This window comes from Balaenoptera musculus, chromosome 3, assembly GCF_009873245.2.
Source record: "Balaenoptera musculus isolate JJ_BM4_2016_0621 chromosome 3, mBalMus1.pri.v3, whole genome shotgun sequence".
Lineage (NCBI taxonomy): Eukaryota > Metazoa > Chordata > Mammalia > Artiodactyla > Balaenopteridae > Balaenoptera > Balaenoptera musculus.
In genome coordinates, this window is record NC_045787.1 from 158,164,119 (window position 1) to 158,186,219 (window position 22,101).

Below are 22,101 nucleotides of genomic sequence, written 5' to 3' on the forward strand. Positions count from 1 at the left end.
GCGTACCTTATTTCCTTGAACACTTCCCGGCGCCCCCTATGGACCAGGCAAAAGCAGACACTCTGAAGTCTGGGAAGAGGCCTTTAATAACATAATTTCTAAGTGCTCCAAAGATGAGGGGACTCTGTGAGAGTGTCTGATGGGGAATGCGACCCTAGCTCCTTGAGGAGCCCACCTTAGGGCTGAGATTTGGAAGAGGAGTTACTCAAGGAGGTAAAGGAATAATGTTGTGGGCAGTGGGAATAGCACATTTGAAGGCCTGGGTGGTGACAGAAGTGGGGTTATTATGGTTGCCACCACTGGAGACTCCCACTCAAAGCAGAGCAGCCCACTTCTTTCCAGCTCAATGGTGCCTGGCTGTCCGTAACCATCCTGTCCCACATCCAGCACTTGCCCCCATTCTGGACTGCTGGGCCCAAGGATGGAAGGAAGCCACTGCTAGGTGCACCCTTCCCTTTTTAGTAACAGAGTCTTTTTATTGATAACTTCCCAACAGCATCTGTAAACATCGGGTACAAAAATATTCTGCTTAACTCTGTTCTCCAAGGTGGCGCAGCTTGCTCCATGGAGGCCCCAGGAGAAGCCTGCTGGGCCCTCAGGGTCCACACCTCTGGTCCGAGAAACAGGGCCTAACCAGGCTCGGTGCTGAGTGGATGGCTAATCTCTGCCTTGAGGCTTCTACAACTGTCTCAGAAACCTCCTTGAGATAATGATTGGAGAAAGTATTCAATACTGTCATTGGAGGAAGGGGCAAGGAGACCAGAATTAGTAGGCACAGGGGTGGGCTGGGGTGAACTCAGACATGACAGTGCTTGGCCACCTTGAGGAGGTCCTGACCAGGGTGCTGGGGCAGAGGACATCTGGCTCCGGTCTCTGGGAACCTTTAGGTGTTGCTCAGAGCAGACCTCAGGCCTGGCTCTGGAAAAGCTCCCTTGCGCCCAACCCAACTCCAGCTGGACTGGTCATCCCCTGGCCTGGCAGAGGGGTCTACAGAAGAGAGATGTTCTCAGTGAGGAAGGAGGGGGAATGATAGATCCCCAGGAATTCCATATCCCAGGGAGGGAGCCTTGTCCCCCAGTGAGCCCCAAATGACAAGAGTAGGGTGGCAAAGCTGACTGTCTCAAGGCAGGGTTACCCACTGCCACCTCAGACATCTGGGCAGTGGCACCGCTGCTGCCCTGAGACCCCTCGGAGCTCCTGGGAGTAGGGCTACTCGCCCGGCGTCTCCTCGTCATCTGTATGGCTGCGGCCATTGACGGCAGGGGAGCCGGGCCGGATGTGCGACAGGTCCTCGAAGCCGGGGCTGAGGGAGGGCGAGACTGTGTCAGGGCTGGTGTCGCATGAGCCTGTGCTCTGTTCCGAGGTGGCAATGGTTGTTGTGGTGCTGGGCGGGATGGGGTCTTCATCCTCGTCTTCCAGGAGGGACGCCTCCGGGATGTCTGGGGGAAGGAGGCCCAGGAGTTGGCTTAGTCACCATGCCAGGCACTGTGCTGAGGGATTAACTGGGCCCGGGACCCCTGACAGCTACCCCCACCCCATGGGACATAACTTGGTTCATTTTACAGATGAGGAAACCGAGGTCCAAGCAGGTGAGAGGCCTCTCTTTGAGGTAAGGTAAAGACTCAGGTTCTCTGGGGTTAGGCCTACGCGGGCCCTGGGGGCAAGTCTGAGCCTGGCTCTGCCCTCTTGACTGTGTCACCTGGGCCTGGCCCCTCACCTGCCTGTGTCTCAGCTCCCTGCTCTATAAACTGCGAATGACGGCATTGCCTTTATGCCTGTGGTTGTCAGCGGCCCTGGAGTGGGGAGCTGTTGGCCCATTCTACAGACTGGGTAAACTGAAGCTCAGCATGGAGGATGCTGTGCTTCCTCTGACAAGTCACTGCCCCTCTGGGCACAGTCCCCACCTCATAGGTGGTTGTGGGTAACAGCCTGGCTCGTAGGGGTACGTGACATTCACTGGGCTAAGGACTGTCATCATTCTTGTCCACATTCCCTCGTGTGACCTCCCCCAAGGGAGGAGACTCTAGTCCCAACACCTGCTCCGCAGGTTGCCAAGAAGATCAGGCCAGCACTCCCGCCCCTGCCCCAGGTCTTACTGGACCCACTGCCCACTAGGGCCCGGGCTTGGTGTCAGCCCTTGAGGTGACCTTCCAGAAGCCAGCCCTGGGCTGAGGGCCCTGGCATCCAAGGGCGCAGAGCCCAGAAGCGGGATGTAGGAGCTCTGGGTGACACTTACGGCTGAAGGCCTCCGGGTGCTGCCTGGCCAGCTTCCCTTTCAGTGTCCTGCAGGGGAAGGGAAGGCACACAGGGCTGAACCTGCCGAGTGTGCAGGCTGGGCCCGGTGCAGGCCAGGAACCTCCCCCTCACTGCTTGTCATACTCTGCTCCAGGGCTGGAGGTAGGACTGGGCGCTCAGCCAGCAGACCTCCCACCCCCAGGACGGATGGCAGCTACCCAGCTGTCACCCAGCTTCTGCGTGTCCTTGGTGCTGGCTCTGCGTGCTGGCTGGGCCCTCTACCTGCAATGCCTCATGTCTAAACCTCTTCTACCAGGACAACCTTCCAGGAAGCTTCCCTTCCCCTTGCCTCAACAGGCACTCCTCTGGGTGACTTGTCCCAGCCTGTCTCTCCAACCCCGGGGTGAGGATGCCTGTGGGGGCCAGGAGTGCTGACTATCCACACCCCAAACACCGAACACTGGCACTCACTAAACTGAACTTCACAGAGAAGCCCCTGCTTCCCTTTTTAACCTGCTGGTTTTTCCTTTTTACCTGAAGTAATGCAGTTCTGTTTACAAAGAATTACAAAAGGCTCTTCAGAGCAGTCTCTCACCCTTGACTATGGCCAGCCAGCACTGTCCCCCCCAAAACCCCCCACCCTGAAGTACCACTGCTGCTGCACCCCTGCCTGGGTAGACACACTCATCTCCTTCCTGAGTGACACAGATACACACAAAAGGTGTCAACCCTTGGGGTTCCTACTCTACTCCCACCCCTGCAACACCACACGTGGGCAACCAGCCTGGTGAGATGCCCCAGAAAAGATACGCTTTGATAAAGGATTTATCCGGCCTGTCTTGTGATTTCTGCACAGAGCATGCTCCAAGGAAACATGCTGCCCTCAATCTGTGGCACCTGCTCTGCCAGCAGATGCGGCTGCCCCCGGAAAAGAAGAAGCGGCACAGTCAGCCAGAAATACAGCTGTAGTGCCAGCTTGTTCCAGGCCTGGGCGCCCCAGCGGCAGTTGTTAACGGCAGCAGTGGTGATAGGAGCTCCGGGGGCCGTATCAAGCATTCTGTGTGGCTGGGGACTTGGACATCGTCCTTCTCTGTCCTCATGGAAACCAGCTTGAGAAGGACCCACAAAACCTGGCAATCTCATTTTCCTCTTGAGACAAGTCCTGGGTGGAGGCCAAGGGGGACACGAGGCTAGCCTTTCACTGTCTGCTCCTGCCTGCCTTTTGCATTATGGGTCTGGCACTATGTTGCATTTTCAAAAAAGGAATAAAATTTAAATTCAGAAACTCCAAGATTTTCAGATCTTCTCCAATACTAAGTGTGCAATGAAGCCTCGTAAAACAAGCTGAATCTCCCCACCGCCCTGCTACGTGGGGAGGACGGCCCTCATTGAAAAGAGGAGGAACCCGAGGCTCAGAGCAGGAGGCAGAGACTGGAGGGCCAAGCACCCACCTGATCCTGCGGAAGATGCTGTCCAGGTCCCGTTTCATCTCCACCAGGGTCCTTGTGTGGTGCAGAAAGCGCTCGCTCATCTGCTGCAGGCGGGCACTTGACAGGTTGTTGAAGTTGAGCAGCATCTCGTTCGTCTTCTCAAAGCGGTCCAGCCTGGTGGCGGAAAAAGGGCACCGACTCCTCTGCTCAGCCTCCAGGTCCCTGCCAACTGATCCTGCTAGGCCCTTTCCTGCTCCATGACCTTTGCGTAGACCATTCCCTTGTCTTGTGGAGCTCTACCTGGTGTTTGAGCCAGCTAGCAAACTCCTATTCAACTTTAAAAACCCTACTCAAAAGTCCTACTCAAGTGTACCCTTCTCATGTAGCCTTAACCCTCTCCCTCAAGTAGACTCTTTGACACTCTGACTCCCCTAGCCCCAGCTTCTTTCTCTGGCCCAGCCCTGACACTCCGAGGCCAGGAAGGTTCAAGTCTGATTTTGTCTCCCCTCGGTCTGGGAGTTCCCCAGGGTCAGGTCTGAATCTGAACTAAAGACCTAGGAGGGAGATGGGTACTGCTGAGACCCAGACATATCCAGCACCCCTGTCACAGGGCAAGAAAGGTAAGGTATCAGGTCTGTGCTGTGTTGTAAATGGAAGGAAGAGCCTTTGGCTTAAAGACACAAAAATAAAGCCCCAGGAGACCGTGTTTCCCCCCGAAGGTTGTGTCAGCCCTTCTTCCCCACAGAGCAGGCCGGAATTAGGGTGAGGCTATGGTGGCCACAGTGCCAAGCCCCAAAGAGAGCAAAGGCCATTCACAGCCCTTCCAAGTGACCCCGGGTGCTCTGCAGATACAGCCTAGGCTCTGAGAGAATAGGTTCCCAACAGGAAGTGAGCCGACTGGCTCCCTTAAATCCCCCAGCAGTTCCTTCCTTATCCCCCCCCAAGTCTCCCCACTCCAGGCCTCGGGAAAGGAGCTGCTGTGGTCCCCGCCAAACTGTCCGCAGCTGCGAAACTGTCCCAGAGCCCTGCTTCCTGTGCCAAGGCCTCGCCTCCAGACCAGGAAGGAATTTACTTTGGAGCCAGCCAGCAGATTTGCTCATTTCCTTCATTTTATCACCAGTGTGGGCCCGGGGTAGAGGCGGGCAGGGCTAGAATGCTGGCCAGCAAGTGGATTCCTTCCCACACCGGGGGCCCAGGGCCCTTGGCTTCCACTCACATGTTCTTCTGGGCCAGGATGATGGCGTTGACATCGTCCGCATTCACCATGCTCAGGATGCGGCTACAGAAGACCCTCGAGGCCGAGTCCGGGGGGTCCATCTCTTCCTCCTCCTCCGCTGCCTGAAACAGGCAGGAAGAAAGTGTTTTCAGTCCGCATCAGGAAGTGGGGGGAGGTGGGATGGAGAGGAGGGGCTGAGAACCCCACAGGCCACCTGTCCGTAAGTGGGTCATGCCACCTGAGCCTCAGCTTTGTCATGCCAGGAACTCGGGGGTGTTTCGAGAACCACAGGAGTTCCTATTTATAACTTGCACCCAAGCACATCACAATCCCATCACCCCTCCCACCGCCACACTCCCCACTCTCCATGTGCCCAAAGCTACAGGCACCTTCCTCCTGCATAGATCTGCCCCCCTCCTCCTGGCTGCCCCCTCAAATCATCACCCCCTCCAATGCCTTTTCTCCCAAGAGATCTTTGATGACTACCCCTATCCTGGTCACTCATCACTTCACCTTTTTTAATTGCTCCACTGTCTCATCTCTTCCTGAAATTATCTTAGTTATCAGTTAACCCTTTTGCTTGTCACCCCCACAGCAATATTAGCTCCAACAGAACAGAGGCGTGTGTGTCTTTCTTGCTCACTGCTCTGTCTCCAGAGCCCAGCCCAGAACCTTGTTCACAGCAAGGGATTGCCCGAATTTAGTTTGATGAAGGCAAACAGAACCTTTCAAACGCAGCTCTGAAGCTAGACTTATATCAGCAAGTTAAAGCCAAGAATTTCAGGCACTGGCAGCCAGGCTGTGGGCCCCAGCAACCCAGATGGCTCTGTGGCTCTTGGCTCCCAGCTTCCCTGGCACACAGGTGCCATCCCAGCAGGTGGGGACTTCCTGGACCATGCTAGGGCAGGAGGGACCACAGCTTCAGCACTGACCCTCCTAAGGGGGTTCAGGAAAAACCCAGAATCCTGACATAGCTTGGCTCTGAGGTCTGCACATTTAATGGCCGACAGAAAGGCCCACTTGCAATTGGTTAAGATTCACACACAGGATGAGGAAGGGCTTTCAGAGCCCATTTAACTACCCTCCTCTTTATTGAGCACAAGACACCAATTTCAAACACTGGCAATTGTTACCATCCTTATTTATATATGAGAAAATTGAGGCTCAGAGACTGAGGAACTAGGCCGTTGTCACACAGCCAGTGAACATGGGTCACAACTCAAACACCCACAGACCACAGGATCCACAAATGTGTGACTCTGACGTTCAGTAGCTACCTGTGACAGGACAGCTGCTTCTTACAGCACCTGATTCCTGCCAGACTTCTGAGTGTTTTCAGAAATAAACCTGAAATATGGATTTCTTTTTCCTGTGAAATCGCCTCATTTACAAATGTTAGCAACTAATATTTTTCTTACCCCAACACCATAGAGGCCAAGAGTACGTATCTATTTGTGCCCTGAATCTGGCTATCAGTTTGCAGCCATTACGTGCCTTCTGGAGATAAACTGCCACACCTGATGAAATCCACCCCCTCCCCAATCACCATGTTTGAGCTCCTTCTATGTGCCAGGCATGGACACCCACACCCTCCACATTTCCAAAGAAGATCATGTATAAAGAGGACACTTGGGCTCTCAAAGGACAGAGCCATGGGGCGGGAAGCCCACAGCTAGAGCCTGGCAGGTGCAGGATTTGGACCTGTGGGAAATGGTTCTGCTACAAAGAAGGGCTCTTTCCTGTCTCTGGCTCCCAGATGTGAGGGCTTGAGGGATTCAAGGCACACTCCCCCACCAGCTGCCTCTCACAGGAAGCCTTCCCTGACTAACTGCTAATCTGGCCCACATACAGAGTGGAAATGACCCAGCATGGGCTCTGATCCCTGCTCCAAATATATTTATGGGGGACACACGCAGAGAGGGAGGCTGTGTGACCTTGGGAGAGTCACCTCACCTCCTAGATCCGTTTTCTCACCCAGAAAATAGGAATAACAAAGAATCAGAATCTCACAATGCTGTCTATGGGGACTAAAACCAATAGTGATAAGAGGTGCTGGGCTCGGAGCAGTCAGTTTCTCCAAGTGGAGTGTGAAGAAATCCTAGGACAGGCCCCGGGAATCAGTATTCTAATGAGGGCCTCCCTAGTGCTTCCAAGAATACAGAACAAACACTTATATAGCACTTCTTTTAATCCCCAGTCACCCCTACAAGGGCATCTCCGAGGGCACCTAAGGCTCCCAGGGGTGGGCTCAGGTCACACACCAATGCGGAGAGGCGCCGCAACTCCACCCAGATCATTTAACATAATTTAATTTGGCTGCCCAAGCTCAGCAAAACCCGCGAGGCGGGGCGGGGCTCACAAATCCCCTCATGCCCCGCCCCTGTGAAGCGGGAAACTGAGGCCCAAGCAGGTCAACGCCCGATTCCGGGAGACACGGCACAGCCTGAACACAGGCGGCCCCAACTCCCGCGCCCCGGATCCAGACTCGGCCCATGGCGCCGCCCGCGCGTCCACCGCGCAGACGGAGAAACTGAGGCCTGTGCGCAGGAGGGGTGCCCAGATGTTGCCAGCGGCGCGCCCCACCCCACTACAACCCGAGGACCGCGCCCGACCTGGCCCGGCTCCCCAGAGGCTCCTGCGTCCCCAACCCCACCCCGAACTCGGCCCCGGCGTCGGTGGCAGCAGCACCTGCACATCTGGCGGCCTTGCTCGCGCTTCCGGGATGGCGCCCGCGCCGCCGCGACGTCACCACGCACCATGCGTGCGAGCGCGCGTGGCGGCGACGTGCCCTGGGCTGACTTGCGTGCGTGGAGGCGCGGCAGGAACGGGTGGAGCTTAGATGCAGCTTCTATTTGCGGGTGCATCACAACAAATAGCCAATCAAGCAGTCCCTCTCGCGCCTGCGTAGTTTCCAAAGCCCGAGCTCCGAGGCAGCCCGGAAGGAGGGAGGGGAATGGGGAGGGAGGATGAAACAACCAATTTTATAGATGGTGAGACTGAGGTCCGAGAGCGGCAGGCATTCGCACAGAGTCATATAATCCTCGAGTGGCCTGTGGTGGATCCAGACCCAAATGTTCTGCTTTCCAGGCTGGGAATCAGACTCACTCGGGTTCAAAAACCCCTGCTCCGTTTTTGGTGACCTTTTTCTGGGCCAGGATCTTGCATTGCATTTAGTCATGTCTCCTTGGTCTCTTCCACTCTGTGACAATTCCTGTCTTTCTTCATCTTTCATGACCTTAATACTTTTGAAGAGTACTGGTTTTGTAGAATACGTAACATTATGGGTTTGTTCAATACTTCCTCATGATTAGACTGAAGTTGAGCAGTTTGGGAAAGAATCCCACAAAAGTGATGTTTCCTTCTCAATGCATCATATCAGGAGGCACTGGGATGTTGCTATGTCTCATTGTTGGTGACGTTAACTTTGATTACTTGCTTAAGGCAGTGTCTACCAGCTTCTCAACTGTCAAGTTACTATTTTCCTTTGCAGTTAATAAGTATCCTATGGGGGGATACTTAAGAGACCATGTAAATACCCTTGGTGTTTTGGTCTTGGTTTTTTGTTGTTGTTGTTGTTGTTTACATATTTTTCACCCTTTAGTTTTAGCATCCATTCATGGCTCTTGGCAGCAATAATGATTACTTACTATGTGTTTGCATAATGGTGATTTTTAATTTAATTATTAATTGGAATTCTATTGTAAACAAGAGCTGTCCATTCTTCTCAATTACGTATTCAAGTATTTATATCACTATGGAGTCATGAGTATTTATTTTATTCTGTGGCTTATAATTAATTTCTATATTATTTATTTTACTGCCCCTTTAATTTAGCTCCTATGTCCTTTTAATATGTCTCCATGTTTCTGTGAGTACGTCCTTACTTTTGGCACCACAAGATGTTCTGTGCTTGCTTTGGAATATCCCTGGAATCAGCCATTTCTCCAAGGAGCCTGGTTCTGCTTCTTGGAGAATGGTATTTAGAGACCAAGATCTGGGTGCTGGGTGTGCTCACTGCTACCCAGGTATTATTGCTTAGAGACCCTCTCAGCAGTCAGAGCTAGGAAATACATGTATGTCTACTAACCCATGCATATACACATCTATTTTTAGTTCTATATATGTTCCCTTGTGTCTCTACTGAAAACCATGAGTTCATACTGAGATGAGGATGCATTAAGTGAGATAACCCAAGTTAAATGCATGAACAAAATGGGGCAAATAGTAATTGCTTGATAAGTGTTAGCAATTACCATTAGTTTCTGAGGTCTTATGAAATGTATGTTATATATTATATGTCTGATTTTTCTGTGTCTCAGTTTGTTAACTGTGAGTCTGGGTGAACCTAGCATCTGCCTCTTAAGGTTGCTCAGAGCTTGAGAGATACACACATGCCCTTGGGCACATGGAAGACTCTTTGAGAGCCCTGGAATTGGCATATCTGAGTTCTAATTCCAGCTGTCACATCCTAGCTGGGTGGCCTTGAGCAAGTGGCTTAACCTTAAGAAATCATGCAGGTTAATTCCTTACAAGAGGGGTCCCCAACCCCGGGCCGCAGACCAGTACTTGTCCTCAGCCTATTAGGAACCGGGCTGCACAGCAGGAGGTGAGCGGCAGGTGACCAAGCAAAGCTTTATCTGCCACTCGCCATCACTCCCCATCACTCACATTAGCACCTGAACCATTGCTGGCGTTACGGCCTGAACCATTGCCCCACCCCACCCCCATCCGTGGAAAAATTGTCTTCCACGAAACCTGGTGCCAAAAAGGTTGGGGACCGCTGCCTTACAACAGAGTTTGGCCCATTGTAAGCCCTTGGTAAACTCTATTATTACTCTCACGCTCTCCTGCCTTCGTTCATTGAAAAGTTAATGATGATCAGGAATCTTATGCATTCTTATAGTTCAACCAACAGTTTTAAAAATTGTTCTGTAAACTCTCTAGTCACCCCTTCTGGGTTCGGCCCATATTCTGAGAATGCAGAAAATACTCAGTCCCTGCCTAGACTTGGAGGATGAAGGAGAGTCTGACACAGACAATCCCAGCCCTGAAGGGAACAATGTTGGACTAGAGGGAGGAGAGACTCAAGGCTGGAGGAACCTGCAGAGTGGGGTATGAGGACTTCTGAAGGCCAGGAAGCAGGTACATCTGGATGGAGTTTTGAGGTAGGATTAGGAGTTTTGCAGGTGCTGACAATCATTCAGGACTGAGGGGATCACAGGAGCAAAGACAGGATGGTGGGAAAGCACATAGTGTGGATTTGATCTTTTAAGAATTGTGGAGCTCCATGAGCCAGACAGCAGCCAGTGCTGAGAAGAGCCTGGGTGGCGGCTGCTGGGAAAAGTAGAACCGTGGCTCTGTCTGCATGGCTTTGCCAAGCTGTAGCAGAAGAGGCCCAGACTGGAGAAACCAAGCTTTTCAACGGGTCTCTTGGGCTCTGTTGGAGGCCAGGGAACATTTACGAGGGTCCTGGAAGGGGTGGGGGCTGCACATTGATGCCAAAAAGGACTTGACTGGTCCCAAATGTTTTCCTTTTTTATTTTGTTTAAATTTTATTTATTTATTTTCTTGGCTGTGTTGGGTCTTTGCTGCTGCGCGCGGGCTTTCTCTAGTTGCGGTGAGCGGGGGCTACTCTTCGTTGCAGGGCACGGGCTTCTGATTGCAGTGGTTTCTCTTGTTGCGGAGCACAGGCTCTAGGCGTGCGGGCTTCAGTAGTTGTGGCACATGGGCTCAGTAATTGTGGCTCGCGGGCTGTAGAGCGCAGGCTCAGTAGTTGTGGTGCACAGGCTTAGTTGCTCCGTGGCATGTGGGATCTTCCCAGACCAGGGCTCAAACCCGTGTTCCCTGCATTGGCAGGCGGATTCTTTTTTTTTTGTATTTTATTTATTGATTGATTGATTTTTGGCTGCGTTGGGTCTTCGTTGCTGTGCGCGGGCTTTCTCTAGTTGCAGCAAGCGGGGGCTACTCTTCGTTGCGGTGCATTGGCTTCTTATTGCTGTGGCTTCTCTTGTTGCGGAACATGGGCTCTAGGCGCACAGGCTTCAGTAGTTGCAGCACGCAGGGTCAGTAGTTGTGGCTCACGGGCTCTAGAGCGTAGGCTCAGTATTTGTGGCACACGGGCTTAGTTGCTCTGCGGCAGGTGTGATCTTCCCAGACCAGGGATCGAACCTGTGTCCCCTGCATTGGCAGGCAGATTCTTAACCACTGCGCCACCAGGGAAGTCCCCCCACCACCTCTTCTGACTGGCCAGCCTTCCTTCCTCCCCGCCTTCCTTCCTTCCTTCCCTCCTTCCTTCCTTCCACAATGATTTCCCTGAATACCTCCCCCTGTTTTGTGCCATGCAGTATGTAGGCCTCAGGACTAAAACAATAAGAAACAATGTACCCTTCTCAGATTTTGGGGGTCTTCCAGTGTATTGGGTGAGGCAAAAGTCAACTGATGGCACAGACACAAGTGAATCAGTTATGAAGTGGAGGTTCATTGTACCAAGACTGCAGCCAATCAGGACACCTGGCCTTGCCATGGGGAGGTCAGGGATGGCTTCCAGTAGGAGGTGACCTCAGAGCACCTATCTGACAAGTTACCGCCAAAAGCCAGTTACCTCCTCCAGTGTTAGCTACATCCAAAAGCCAGTGTCCCGCTCATTTATTCATTAATTCATTCAATTATTCATTCATCTATTGAACTCCCATAGGCCCTTAAGCATCATTCAAGGAGGTGGTGAGGACAAAACAGACAAAATTCTTTCCAGGACGGAGCAAAATTGGGGGAAGGGGGGAAGCAAAAGAATGAACAAGATCATTCTGGAAGGGGGTAACTGCTGGGAAGAAAATAAAATAGAGTGAAGAGGAGTAAGTGCCCCCTCTTTCAAAACAAGAGCCATAAAAACCCTTCTAATCAATGCTGCCACCTTCTCCTGGGGCCGTGGGGACCTTATCATACTCTAGCAGAAGGTGCAGGGAGGAGGGACTCCTCCCAGTGGCCCTGCTCTCTCAGCAGTTAACCTAGCCATTATTGAGTTCCTCCTGTATGCACCAGGCCACCCTCCCGGGATTAGACAGACCAGGTGCGGGGGCGGTGTAGGGGGCCGGAGGTTCTGTGTGCTCTTGGGCACGTTGCTCCCCCTCGGGGCCTCGGGTCTACAGAAGTAACTAGAGGTTCAGAGTGGGTTATCCAGCAGTCTGGCTGCCCTGACCGGCAAGCCTGAGCTCCTTAAGGAAATACCATTTAGTGTTGTCCTCCCAACAGCCCCCAAGGTGAGAGTGCGTGCATAGAGGTGTTTATGCCCATTTCACAGATGAGCAGAATGAAGCTCAGACAGGGGTTGTAAGTCTGGCCAGGCTGCGCGGCGCTGACCCGAGAACTGACTCGGATCTACACCCCCCCCGCCCCCGCCTCCGCCCCCGCCCCCGCCCCCGTCCGGGGTTGGCGCGACGGCCTCTGCCCCTTTAAGAACGCCCCACGGATACAAGCAGGAAGGGGGCGGTGCCTGTGCCTGAGACGGATGTGCTCGCGCACCAATGGACGCTGCAGTAACTGCGGCGGCGTCCAATGGGCGCGGTGAGGGCGGTGCTGGGCGCCAGAGCCTGGTTCCCGAGGCGCGGCGGCCGCGGCTGGGGGCGGGGAGGGGGGCGCAGGACCCCAGGCTGGGGTCCCGGAGCCGGAGGCACGTGTCCCGGGGCGCCGGCGGGGTAGCGCTGGCCCGGAGCGCTGCCCGGACCTGGGCTAGTCCGGGGGCCGGCGCGGCGGGGGCTGCGGCTGCTAGGCGGAGTGAAGGGCCGCGGGGGAGGCGAGCCGGGGGGCGCGGGGGGTCTGAGTGCCGGAGAGGGCGCGGCCTGGTGAGGGCAGCTGGGGGTGGGGGCCACGGAAGGTCAAGGGCAGCGGGTGGGGGCGCTGCCGGCGGAGACGTGCAGGGCCGGGGGCGCCCGAGGGTTGCGGGGGGTCGGGAGCCCCAGACTGGTGGCGTCAAACAGGCATGGGGCGTTGGGAACTTGGGTGGGAGGTTGACGGTAGGCCAGGCCGGTGCAGGGGGCGTCTGGAGAGCGTAGGGTGTTATGGGATGGGGAGGGGGGGCGTCTGGGGATATCAAGGTGTTTAGGGGCGACGGGCCAGCTGTGGGGGAAGCTGGCCCGGGCTGGGGTCGGTGCTTGGGGTGGGGGGAGGGCTATTTATGCGAGCGCAGGAGATTGTGAGGGTGGGGGCTGGGAGGGTCTCAGAAAGTGGGACCCGAGTCCTGAAGGAGCAGGCAGGTGAGGGTTAGGGAGGGGATGCTGCGGGTTAGAATGACGGCTCTACCACCGCCAGAGCTTGGGGCCTGGGGGAGGCGGACAGTTCTTGATGGTCCAAGGAAGAAGCCGTGGGGGTCTCGACCACTCCTCCTCAAAGGAGGCTACTTTGAGAAGGTGGTAAGAAGGCCTGAGGAGAGGAGAAAAGGCTCCCAAGGAATGGCTTGGGTCAAGGTCCCTGGTGTTGGGGGCGGTGGTATTAGGTTCAGTGTATGGAAGGAAAGCCTTGGGGTTTCTGGGTGGCTCCCCTTAGGAGAAGGGACAACTGGAGGTGGGGAGCCCTGGTAAAGATTCAGTTATTTTTCCCTTGGGCTCTAAAAAATAGTCTCCCCAAGATCTCAGGGGTTGTCCCCCTGAAAAAAATCCCAGCACCAGCTCTGGACATTTAAGCAGATAAAGCCCTAGGTTCAAATCCTGCCTCCTGTGGTTGGCTTGCTCTGTGACCTTGGGCAAATGGCTTTGCCACTCTGGGCCTCAATTTCCTTTTCTGCAGGGGGATGTTCCCTACTTCCCCGGGGTGTTTATAAAGATTAAATAATAATTAACTCTAATAATAGCTAACACTGTTTGAACCTGATGCCAGGGCTTGATGAGTGGGTTGTTAAGTCCTTTGGACAAACCAGGGTTGTTACTCTTCCCACCCTGTAGATGAGGAAGCTAAGGCCTGGAGCCCCTGAGTCACACAGCAAGTGATCGGCGGTGTGGAGAATGGAGGCAGAGGAGATTTGAGGGGCTTGGTGGGACTCTTACCCCCATCCATTCTCCCCACCAGGGCCAATTCCCATCCCCCCAGCAGCATGGCATCCTGTGCTGAGCCCTCTGCTGCGGACCCTGAGCCCACTGCCCCGCCACCTGCTGGGGTCCCACCACTTGAGGACTTCGAAGTGCTGGACGGGGTGGAAGATGCAGAGGGCGAGGAGGAGGAGGAGGAGGAGGAGGAGGAGGAGGATCTGAGTGAGCTGCCACCACTTGAGGATGTAGGGCAGCCCTCACAGGAGGAGGCCGAGCAGCCCGGGGCCCTGGCCCGAGAGTTCCTGGCCGCCATGGAGCCGGAGCCTGAGCCCGCCCCGGCCCTGGACGAGTGGCTGGACATCCTGGGTAAGGAGCAGGGGTGGCTCGGGTTGACCAACAGGGCCCAGACAGCTCAGGTTCAGGAGTGACCTTGGCCTAGGCCCTCTCCTCCCCTGAGCCTCATTTCCCCATCTCTGTTGTGAAGCAGGTTGGAAGTAAAACATGTGGTAACCACGTTGATGGCCAGCCACAGGCAGTTGCTTGAGACACTTCACGTTTATGCCCTTTTCTTGCCTCCCTACCCCATGACTTGCTTTCGCAGAGCTGCTAACAGGGCTCAGAGAGGCTGAATCACTTGCCCAGAGCCACACAGCCAGCACAGCAGGCGCTGGCAGCTCCCAACCCCCACTTTTCTTGGCATTTGTCTGGCAAGTGCCTGTCCCCAGAAAAATGTGTCCTGAGGTCAAATAGATCTGTGGAACATCCCATTTTGTTCATCCCTGTGTCTGGTTCATAGTATTCATTAGTGTGCTAATTGTGCAGAAAAGTCCTGCAAGAAAGAAACTAGGAGAACCCACACATGTGCCACCCCCATGTACCCCATCACAACAACTCTAGAAGATAAACACAGCGCTACTAGTTCTGATATCTAATACACTAAATAATGCTAATGACCACACAAATAATAGTAAAACATTATTACTACCATCATTAGTGCTAATGATACAGTAGTATGAAATAATACTGGCACTGGTAAAATCGAATTGGTACTGATTTCACCTCCACTACAGATATAAACCTTACTGCGCCTAAAAATAACACCAGGTGATATTTACTGAGCACTGGTTCTGTGCCAGGCCTGTGCATCATCTTATTTTATCCTCACAACAACCCCACGATGTAATTCCTACCATATCCCCGTTTTACAGATAGGGAAACAGGCTCAGAGAGGTGAAGGCACTTGCCCAAGGTTGCACAGCCTCCTTGGCTGTATTAAAGTTTGGGAAGCTCTTCTCTACTGATGTTAAGAGCTGCCCTGCTCCCCATCTGAGCATGAGGATGGCTCTGTTTGTTTATATTCGAGCCAGCTACTTTCTGAAGTCAGAATTCAGGCTTCTAGACAAGGAAACTGAGGCTTTGAGAGGGGATATGATTCTACATCCCTGGGTTTACCTGGGTGAGAGGCAGTGCCTGGTTGAGGTCCTACCAGCATATCCACTGTTAGTGCCCAGAAACCTCAAGACACAGGGGTCTCTTGGCATCCACTAGATCATTGGTTCTCAAACTGGATGCGGGGGCACGTATAAGTTAGGGAGCACTGCAGAAATTTGGAACACTCTAGAATATTCTATAGTATGAATAGATCTCTTGGCCCCTAACCTTTAGACTAGGGTCTACTCAGACTCATGGTAGTATTTTCCAGACCAGTGGAATATTACGGAATACAGGTACTTGTTGGAACATGGGTGACTGCAGATGATGTCAGTCTGACGTGCCCCATAGGTGTAAGCCCTCTATCGCCCCAGCAGTTGTCATGGCATGACAGTGGGTGTCATCATTGCAGGGGCTCCTTGAGTGGATTCATGAGGGCACGGGGCCTCATGCCTGGTACTCAGTAGGTGTTGGCTGTGGCCATTTGGCCATTCCTAAGATCGTTTGGGGTATGGAGGGGAGCATAGTGGTCTCTTCGGCAGCTGGAGGGGGGCGTTGGGGGCTACTTTTGCTTATAGGTCCTTCTGTGATGTGGTGCTTTAGTCGGGACACAGTCCTGGCATCACAGGTGCTCTGCTAACCAAGCAAACTACTCACTAGGTGTCACCAGGATCACCCCCTGATCACCCCATTTCATGGCTGGGTAAATTGAGGTCCACATGTCACAGGGCTGAGATTGGAACCAGAGGAGGGAGGAGAGGGTAGCTCCAGAGTCTCATTACTGGGTATCCCTGCTGCCCTGATTGTGGTAGGCAGGATGGCTTTTCTCAGCCCTTTGCCCTCACTGGGCCTTGACTTTCTTTCTTTTTTTTTTCTTCTTTTGGCCACGCCGCGTGGCTTGCGGGATCTCAGTTACCTGACCGTGGATTGAACCCGGGCCACAGTAGTGAAAGCCCGGAATGCTAACCATTAGGCCACCGGGGAACTACCTTGGTTTTCTTAAGATAACAGACCAGCCAGCGTTCACTGAGCCCATCGTTGGAGTCAGTATCGTCAGTCCCCAAATCAATCCTTTCATGCCCAGTGTCCAGCCGGGGACACCGAGGCCCAGAGGCATGGGGTCACCTGCCCAGTAAGTGGCAGAGTGGCCACTGAAAACTCAGCTTGTGCCCTGGTGCTGTGCCACCCCCAGGATAGGCAGAGCTGGAGGGGGAAGTGCCCAGGGGGCAGCTGCCCATCTGAGCTGCTCAGTGACAGGCTGCTTGTCCCTGCTCCATGGCAGGGAATGGGCTGTTGAGGAAGAAGATGCTGGTTCCAGGCCCACCAGGCTCAAGCCGCCCGGCCAAGGGCCAGGTGGTCACCGTGCAGCTGCAGACTTCGCTGGAGAATGGCACACGGGTACAGGAGGAGCCGGAGCTGGTGTTCACCCTGGGTGACTGTGATGTCATCCAGGTGGGAACGGTGCAGGGCCTGGGCAGTTCTGGGTGGGGAGGGGCTGGGGTGAGATGCAGGGGAGGTGGTGGTGGTGGTGGCGGCCGGGTGGGTGGGCACTGCTGTGCTGCACCTGGACCCACTCAACTCATGCTGCTCCCCTCCCCGACCCCAGGCCCTGGATCTCAGCGTCCCGCTCATGGACGTGGGAGAGACGGCTATGGTCACTGCTGATTCCAAGTACTGCTACGGCCCCCAGGGCAGGTGAGTACCTGCTGCCTGCAGGGGTCCCTGTGGGGGTGAGGAAGTGGGTGGGACGGGTTGCTCTCCCATCTCAACCCATCTACGTGCACATTTATAGAAAAGGAAACAGGCTCCTGGAGGGGAACTCCCGCACCAAGTCACGGAGCTCAAGAGTAGCAGGAGTTAACTTCCCTTGTGTTTTACTGAGGAGGGGGGTGACAGCCCTTTCCCGCCTGCTCCCACTGAACCTCGTGTGTCTGGGGTTCAGTCATGGTGGCCGCTGTCTGAGTGCTGTCCCCACCCCATCCCCCAGCAGGAGCCCATACATCCCCCCACACGCGGCCCTGTGCCTGGAGGTGACACTGAAGGCTGCTGTGGATGGGCCTGACCTGGAGATGCTCACGGGGCAGGAACGCGTGGCCCTGGCCAACCGGAAGCGGGAGTGTGGCAATGCTCACTACCAGCGGGCCGACTTCGTGCTGGCCGCCAACTCCTACGACCTCGCCATCAAGGCCATCACTTCTAGTGCCAAAGGTGACCGCCAGGTGGAATCCCAGCACCTCCCCTGCAAAGCCATCCCCACTAGTGCTAGAAACTTCAAGCCACAGAGGGCCCCAGATTCAAAATGTTCTAGAAAATTCTAGAATATGGATAGATGTGTTTAGCTATGCCTAGTCTTTAGATATTTCTAGACTTATATCCCAGGTCAGTGGACTGTTACGGAGTGCAGGTAGATGTTGGAACGTGGGTGACTGCAGATATTGTCAATCCATGATCAGGCCCTCGTTCACTTAGGCTCCATTTTGTCGACTCCTTGGGAGTGCCCTGAGGACGGCACTGGTCTTGGCCCGTGTTAGAGATGGGGAAACTGAGGCCAGAGAGGCCTGAGGTCCCGCAGGGAGTAGGTGGTAGAGGCCCCAGCACTGGGATCTTGGAAACCCCCCATCTCCTGTGACTGGGACACTCAGAGACCCTTCCCCCCCAGTCTCCTCCAGCACCAGGTGCAGCGGGGTGGGCCTTGGCCTGGGTCACATAATCCCTCTGCAGATGGTTGTGGGCGGCTGGCGGCGTGTTAACAGTGGCTGTAGTTGAGTGCTGTCCCCCCCACAGTGGACATGACATTCGAGGAGGAGGAGCAGCTCCTGCAGCTGAAGGTGAAGTGTCTGAACAACCTGGCAGCCTCACAGCTGAAGCTGGACCACTACCGTGCAGCGCTGCGCTCCTGCAGCCTCGTGCTCGAGCACCAGCCCGACAACATCAAGGCGCTCTTCCGCAAGGGCAAGGTGAGCTGCAGCTCACAGGCAGCAGGCGGGCAGGGTGGCTCCCTGACCTCAGAGCAGTGACGCTGGTCCCAAACCCTAGATTTGAGAAACGCATAGGTATCAGTCAGCCAAGCTCTCTGGGGTATAAATGGGGAAACTGAGGCCCAGACAGGTGCAGGGGTGTGGTCTGGGTCACAGCAATTCATTGGCTGAGGCCAGATTTTTTTTTTTTTTTTTTTTTGTGGGCTGCACCACATGGCATGTGGGATCTTAGTTCCCCAACCAGGGATCAAACCCGTTCCCCCTGCATTGGAAGCGTGGAGTCTTAACCGCTGGACCACTAGGGAAGTCCCCTGACTGAGGTCAGATTTGAACCCTGGGTCTTAGGTTCCCTCTACTCCCTGACACTGCCCTTTGGCCCATTGGTAACTGTTCCTTGCATATAATCCTTTGTGACTCCCATCTCCCTCAGAGTAAAAGCCAGGTTCTTATTTCAGCCTTTAAGGCTCTGAGCTATCTGGTCTTCCTCCTGCCATCATCTTCCAGTGTACTCTTGCTTTTTTTGCATCCTGCTCAGCTTCTCCACTACTTGTTGCCTGGGCCAGGTCTGCTCCTACCCCCGTGCCTTTGCACAGGCTATGTTCTCTGCTTGAGATATTCATACCCCAAATACACCCATGGGTCCTTCTCTCACCTCCTTCAAGTCTTTGCTCTGATGTCACCTCCCTCAGGAAGTCCTCCCTACAACAACCCACCCTGACCCTCTGCCCTGCCTTCATGTTTCCTGTGTCACTGTCAGCATGGGCAGGTGTCATGCCTCTTGTCCATCTCCCTTACCAGAAGGTGGGGATTTTGTATGTCTCATTCACTGCTAAATCTCTAGCCCTTCAAACAGAGCCAGGCGTACAGTAGGTGCTGAGTAAGTGCTGGTGGAATGTAGGAGTGAATTTGGCCTGAATGGACTTGACTTTAATTGCTTTTGTCCCCGTCTCTGTTCATCTTCACTCTGTTGGGATAGGGGGTGCTTTCAGCATTTTTTAGCAGTAAACCAAGGAAACTGAGGTGCAAGCAAACGCAGGGTCACCTAGTGTGTTAATGAGAGGCCTGAACAGGCCAGCCAGCATTTTTAAAGTACTTTTTGTGTGTAGAGTTCTGTATAGAAACGGAGAGGAGAGAAAAGATGCTGTCCCTGTTTTTCAAGGGTTTAGAGTCTTCTTGTGGGGAGTGAGACTGTCTGCTTATGTAGCCTTATACATGTTTGGGTCTGCTGGTTGAAGGTGATGGAAAACTACTCAAATAGATTCAGCCAAAGGAATTAACGACTTGTGGAACTGCCAAGTCAGGGGTAATTGGCTTCAGGCACGGCTGGATCCAGGTGTTTAGAAATGTTGTGCAGATGCTGTGTCTGTCTGCCGTGTTTCTCTCTCAGGCAGGCTCGTCTTTCAGGGTGACCAAGATGCTCCCTCCTGCTCTGCCAAAAGCTCCAGGGTTCCATCCCTTCCACTTAGCAACTGGCCTCTCAGTGGTACCAGCATAGTTCAGGCTGGATCTCATTGGCTGGCTTGAGTCACATGCCTGGCTCTGAATCATTCGATGTGGCCAGAGCTTTGGCAGCATCCATTTGGCTTCTCGAGCCAGCCAAGGTGGTGAAGGAGGAGGAGAGACCAGCACCTGGGTCTCCTGCACAGGATGAGCCAGACACTCAGGAGAAGGAGCCAGGTTAGGGGAATGACACCAAGCCTGGTGGTCTGCTCATGTAGTCTGAGGGCTCAGGGGAGCGGTGTAGGGGTGACTGGACCCCCGGGGCAGTTGCTAGAGATACATTTGGGACTAGTCAGGCAGCCAGGAGCCTGGCAGGGCTGGGTCTCTTGAAGGAGAACGTGGCCCAGCGTGGGTCCAGAATCATGTACTCCCCACTTCCTCCCACAGGTGTTGGCCCAGCAAGGCGAGTACAGTGAGGCCATCCCATCTTGAGAGCAGCCCTGAAGCTGGAACCTTCCAACAAGGTGAGCAGAATGGGGTCACCCTGAGATTTGCTGTGCCGGCCTGTCTGGGGAAGTTTTTCTCTGTGGTCTGCCCCTTAGCCTTCTTGCTGTGGCCCTCCCCTATGGTGTTTCTACCTGGGAAGTGGCAGGGGTAGGTAGCTGAAGGGCCCCAGCCCACCTGCTGAGACCCTTATTGACCCTGCATAGGCAGTCTGGACTCACCCCCAACAGGGGTCCCAGAGGCCAAGGGCACTAGCCAGCCTGGCCAATGCCAGTGTCTTCAGCTTTCTTCCCAGAACCTTCCTCTCTCCTGGCCACCCTTGCTCCCCTCCATCTTCTGGCTTCCTAGGAGGATGGAGATAGCAGCCCTCACTTCGCTGATGCCCAGAGAATAGCTGACAGAATTCCCATGTCCCAGTGGTTCCAGCCCCGAAGGGCCCTAGGGCCCCAGAAAGGCAGACTGCTAGCAGTGATCGTTGGCTTCTGCTGCCACCTGCCCTCACAGACACCCCCCTCCCACAGACGATCCATGCAGAGCTCTCAAAGCTGGTGAAGAAGCACGCGGCCCAGCGGAGCACTGAGACCGCCCTGTACCGGAAGATGCTGGGCAACCCCAGCCGGCTGCCTGCCAAGTGTCCTGGCAAGGGTGCCTGGGTGAGCTGGGGCCGGTGGGTACAGGGAGGCTCCTAGAGTAGGGGCAGGGGCTATGGGCAGGGTACGCCATGCAGAGGGAGTTTCTTCATTTTGCAGACGTTGATGTCTTCATGAACTGGGGTGTTGTGGACCATGCTGGGGACACAGAGAAGCCCCACTGCTGTGTGACCAGGACTAAAGCAGAAGATGAAACACAATCTGGAGGGCTCAGGGTGGGGCTCCTCCAGAGGGGAAGGGGAGGTGTACCAGAGGAGGGGACATTTGGCTTGAGTTTTGATGCACGAGTAGGAGTTTTCCAAGAGGCAGGCAAGGCATTGTCAGGCAGTGGTTTCCTGGGAGGCCTGTTTGGGGCCTGTTGATAGCTGAAGTGCAAGACATCTGTCTTGACTGCTGTCTAGCCTCCTCTTCCCTCTCCTTTATCCACAGTCCATCCCATGGAAGTGGCTGTTTGGGGCAACTGCTGTCGCCCTTGGGGGTGTGGCGCTCTCTGTGGTCATCGCTGCCAGGAACTGACCGCCCAGGTGGCCGCCATCCCCTCCACTCACCGTGGACCCCATCCTGCGCTCCCTAACTCCCCCAGGCTCCCTGTCCACTGCCCTAACTGGCCTAGCCCCCTCCTCTGGGGCGGGGGCAGTGAGGTTTGGGGGTCACGTGGCCCAGTGAGCAGGAGGGACTGAGCCCTACAGGAGGAAAGTGAGGCAGGGCCCGGGCCCCACGTCCAGCCCAGAGCAAGGGGGCCCTCATTCCTCCAGACCCAATTCCCACCCCTAACCCCACCCCCTGGGTTAGGTCCCAACAGTGGCCAGCCTCAGCTTCTCCTTCCCAACAGGCCTGGGGGCAGCCCTTCTCCCACCCGTTCCCTGTCCAAGCGCCAACTCCTCCTGCCCCCGCCTGCCTGCCCTCCTTCCAGGTGCGCCAGCCCACCCCACCCCCCAACAACACACACAGTGAAATAAAGCCTTCCCACCCCCGCACCCTGCTGGCTCTGGAGGCCTTCTTCCATTCTCCACCGTCACTTGGGGCTGAAGCCCGAGACCTCCTGTTGCCATGTCCAGGGTCACACAGGACCGTGGATATGGCCGAGCTAGGACTAGAGCGGGGGTTGTCTGCTCTCAGGCCACAGCAGACCGTCTTTACCAAGGGGGAAACTGAGACCTGGAATAGCGGGGCGTTATGCTCAGGGTCCCTGGTCAGACT

General features: G+C 54.8%; 2 protein-coding genes across 2 annotated transcripts; one reads left to right on the forward strand and one right to left on the reverse strand.

Annotated features, from left to right (window-relative positions):
- Window positions 1-65: 65 nt before the first annotated feature.
- KXD1 (KxDL motif containing 1) lies at window positions 66-7,695 on the reverse strand. The gene is made up of 5 exons (XM_036846003.1): window positions 7,570-7,695; window positions 4,882-5,003; window positions 3,687-3,839; window positions 2,237-2,283; window positions 66-1,439 (listed from the first exon to the last, which is right to left on the reverse strand). The coding sequence occupies exons 2-5, from the start codon at window positions 4,980-4,982 to the stop codon at window positions 1,210-1,212; spliced, it is 531 nt and encodes a 176-aa protein (XP_036701898.1). The 5' UTR covers window positions 4,983-5,003; window positions 7,570-7,695; the 3' UTR covers window positions 66-1,209.
- Window positions 7,696-13,129: 5,434 nt separating this feature from the next.
- On the forward strand, window positions 13,130-21,885 carry FKBP8 (FKBP prolyl isomerase 8). Its single transcript, XM_036848608.1, is given in 10 exon segments — window positions 13,130-13,286; window positions 13,939-14,264; window positions 16,612-16,781; window positions 16,936-17,024; window positions 17,317-17,537; window positions 18,114-18,286; window positions 20,195-20,225; window positions 20,228-20,271; window positions 20,773-20,904; window positions 21,331-21,885. Coding segments are annotated over 10 exon segments (1,341 nt in total). The 5' UTR covers window positions 13,130-13,218; the 3' UTR covers window positions 21,418-21,885.
- The last annotated feature ends 216 nt before the right edge of the window (window positions 21,886-22,101 follow it).

Excerpts from the sequence above, each read along its gene's own strand:
- KXD1 (XM_036846003.1), bottom strand. The coding sequence starts at position 4,982 with ATGGACCCCCCGGACTCGGCCTCGAGGGTCTTCTGTAGCCGCATCCTG. Across the intron at positions 3,840-4,881 it reads ATCCTGGCCCAGAAGAACAT|GCTGGACCGCTTTGAGAAGA; the intron begins GTGAGTGGAAGC and ends TTCCGCCACCAG. Across the intron at positions 2,284-3,686 it reads AGCATCTTCCGCAGGATCAG|GACACTGAAAGGGAAGCTGG; the intron begins GTGGGTGCTTGG and ends CTTCCCCTGCAG.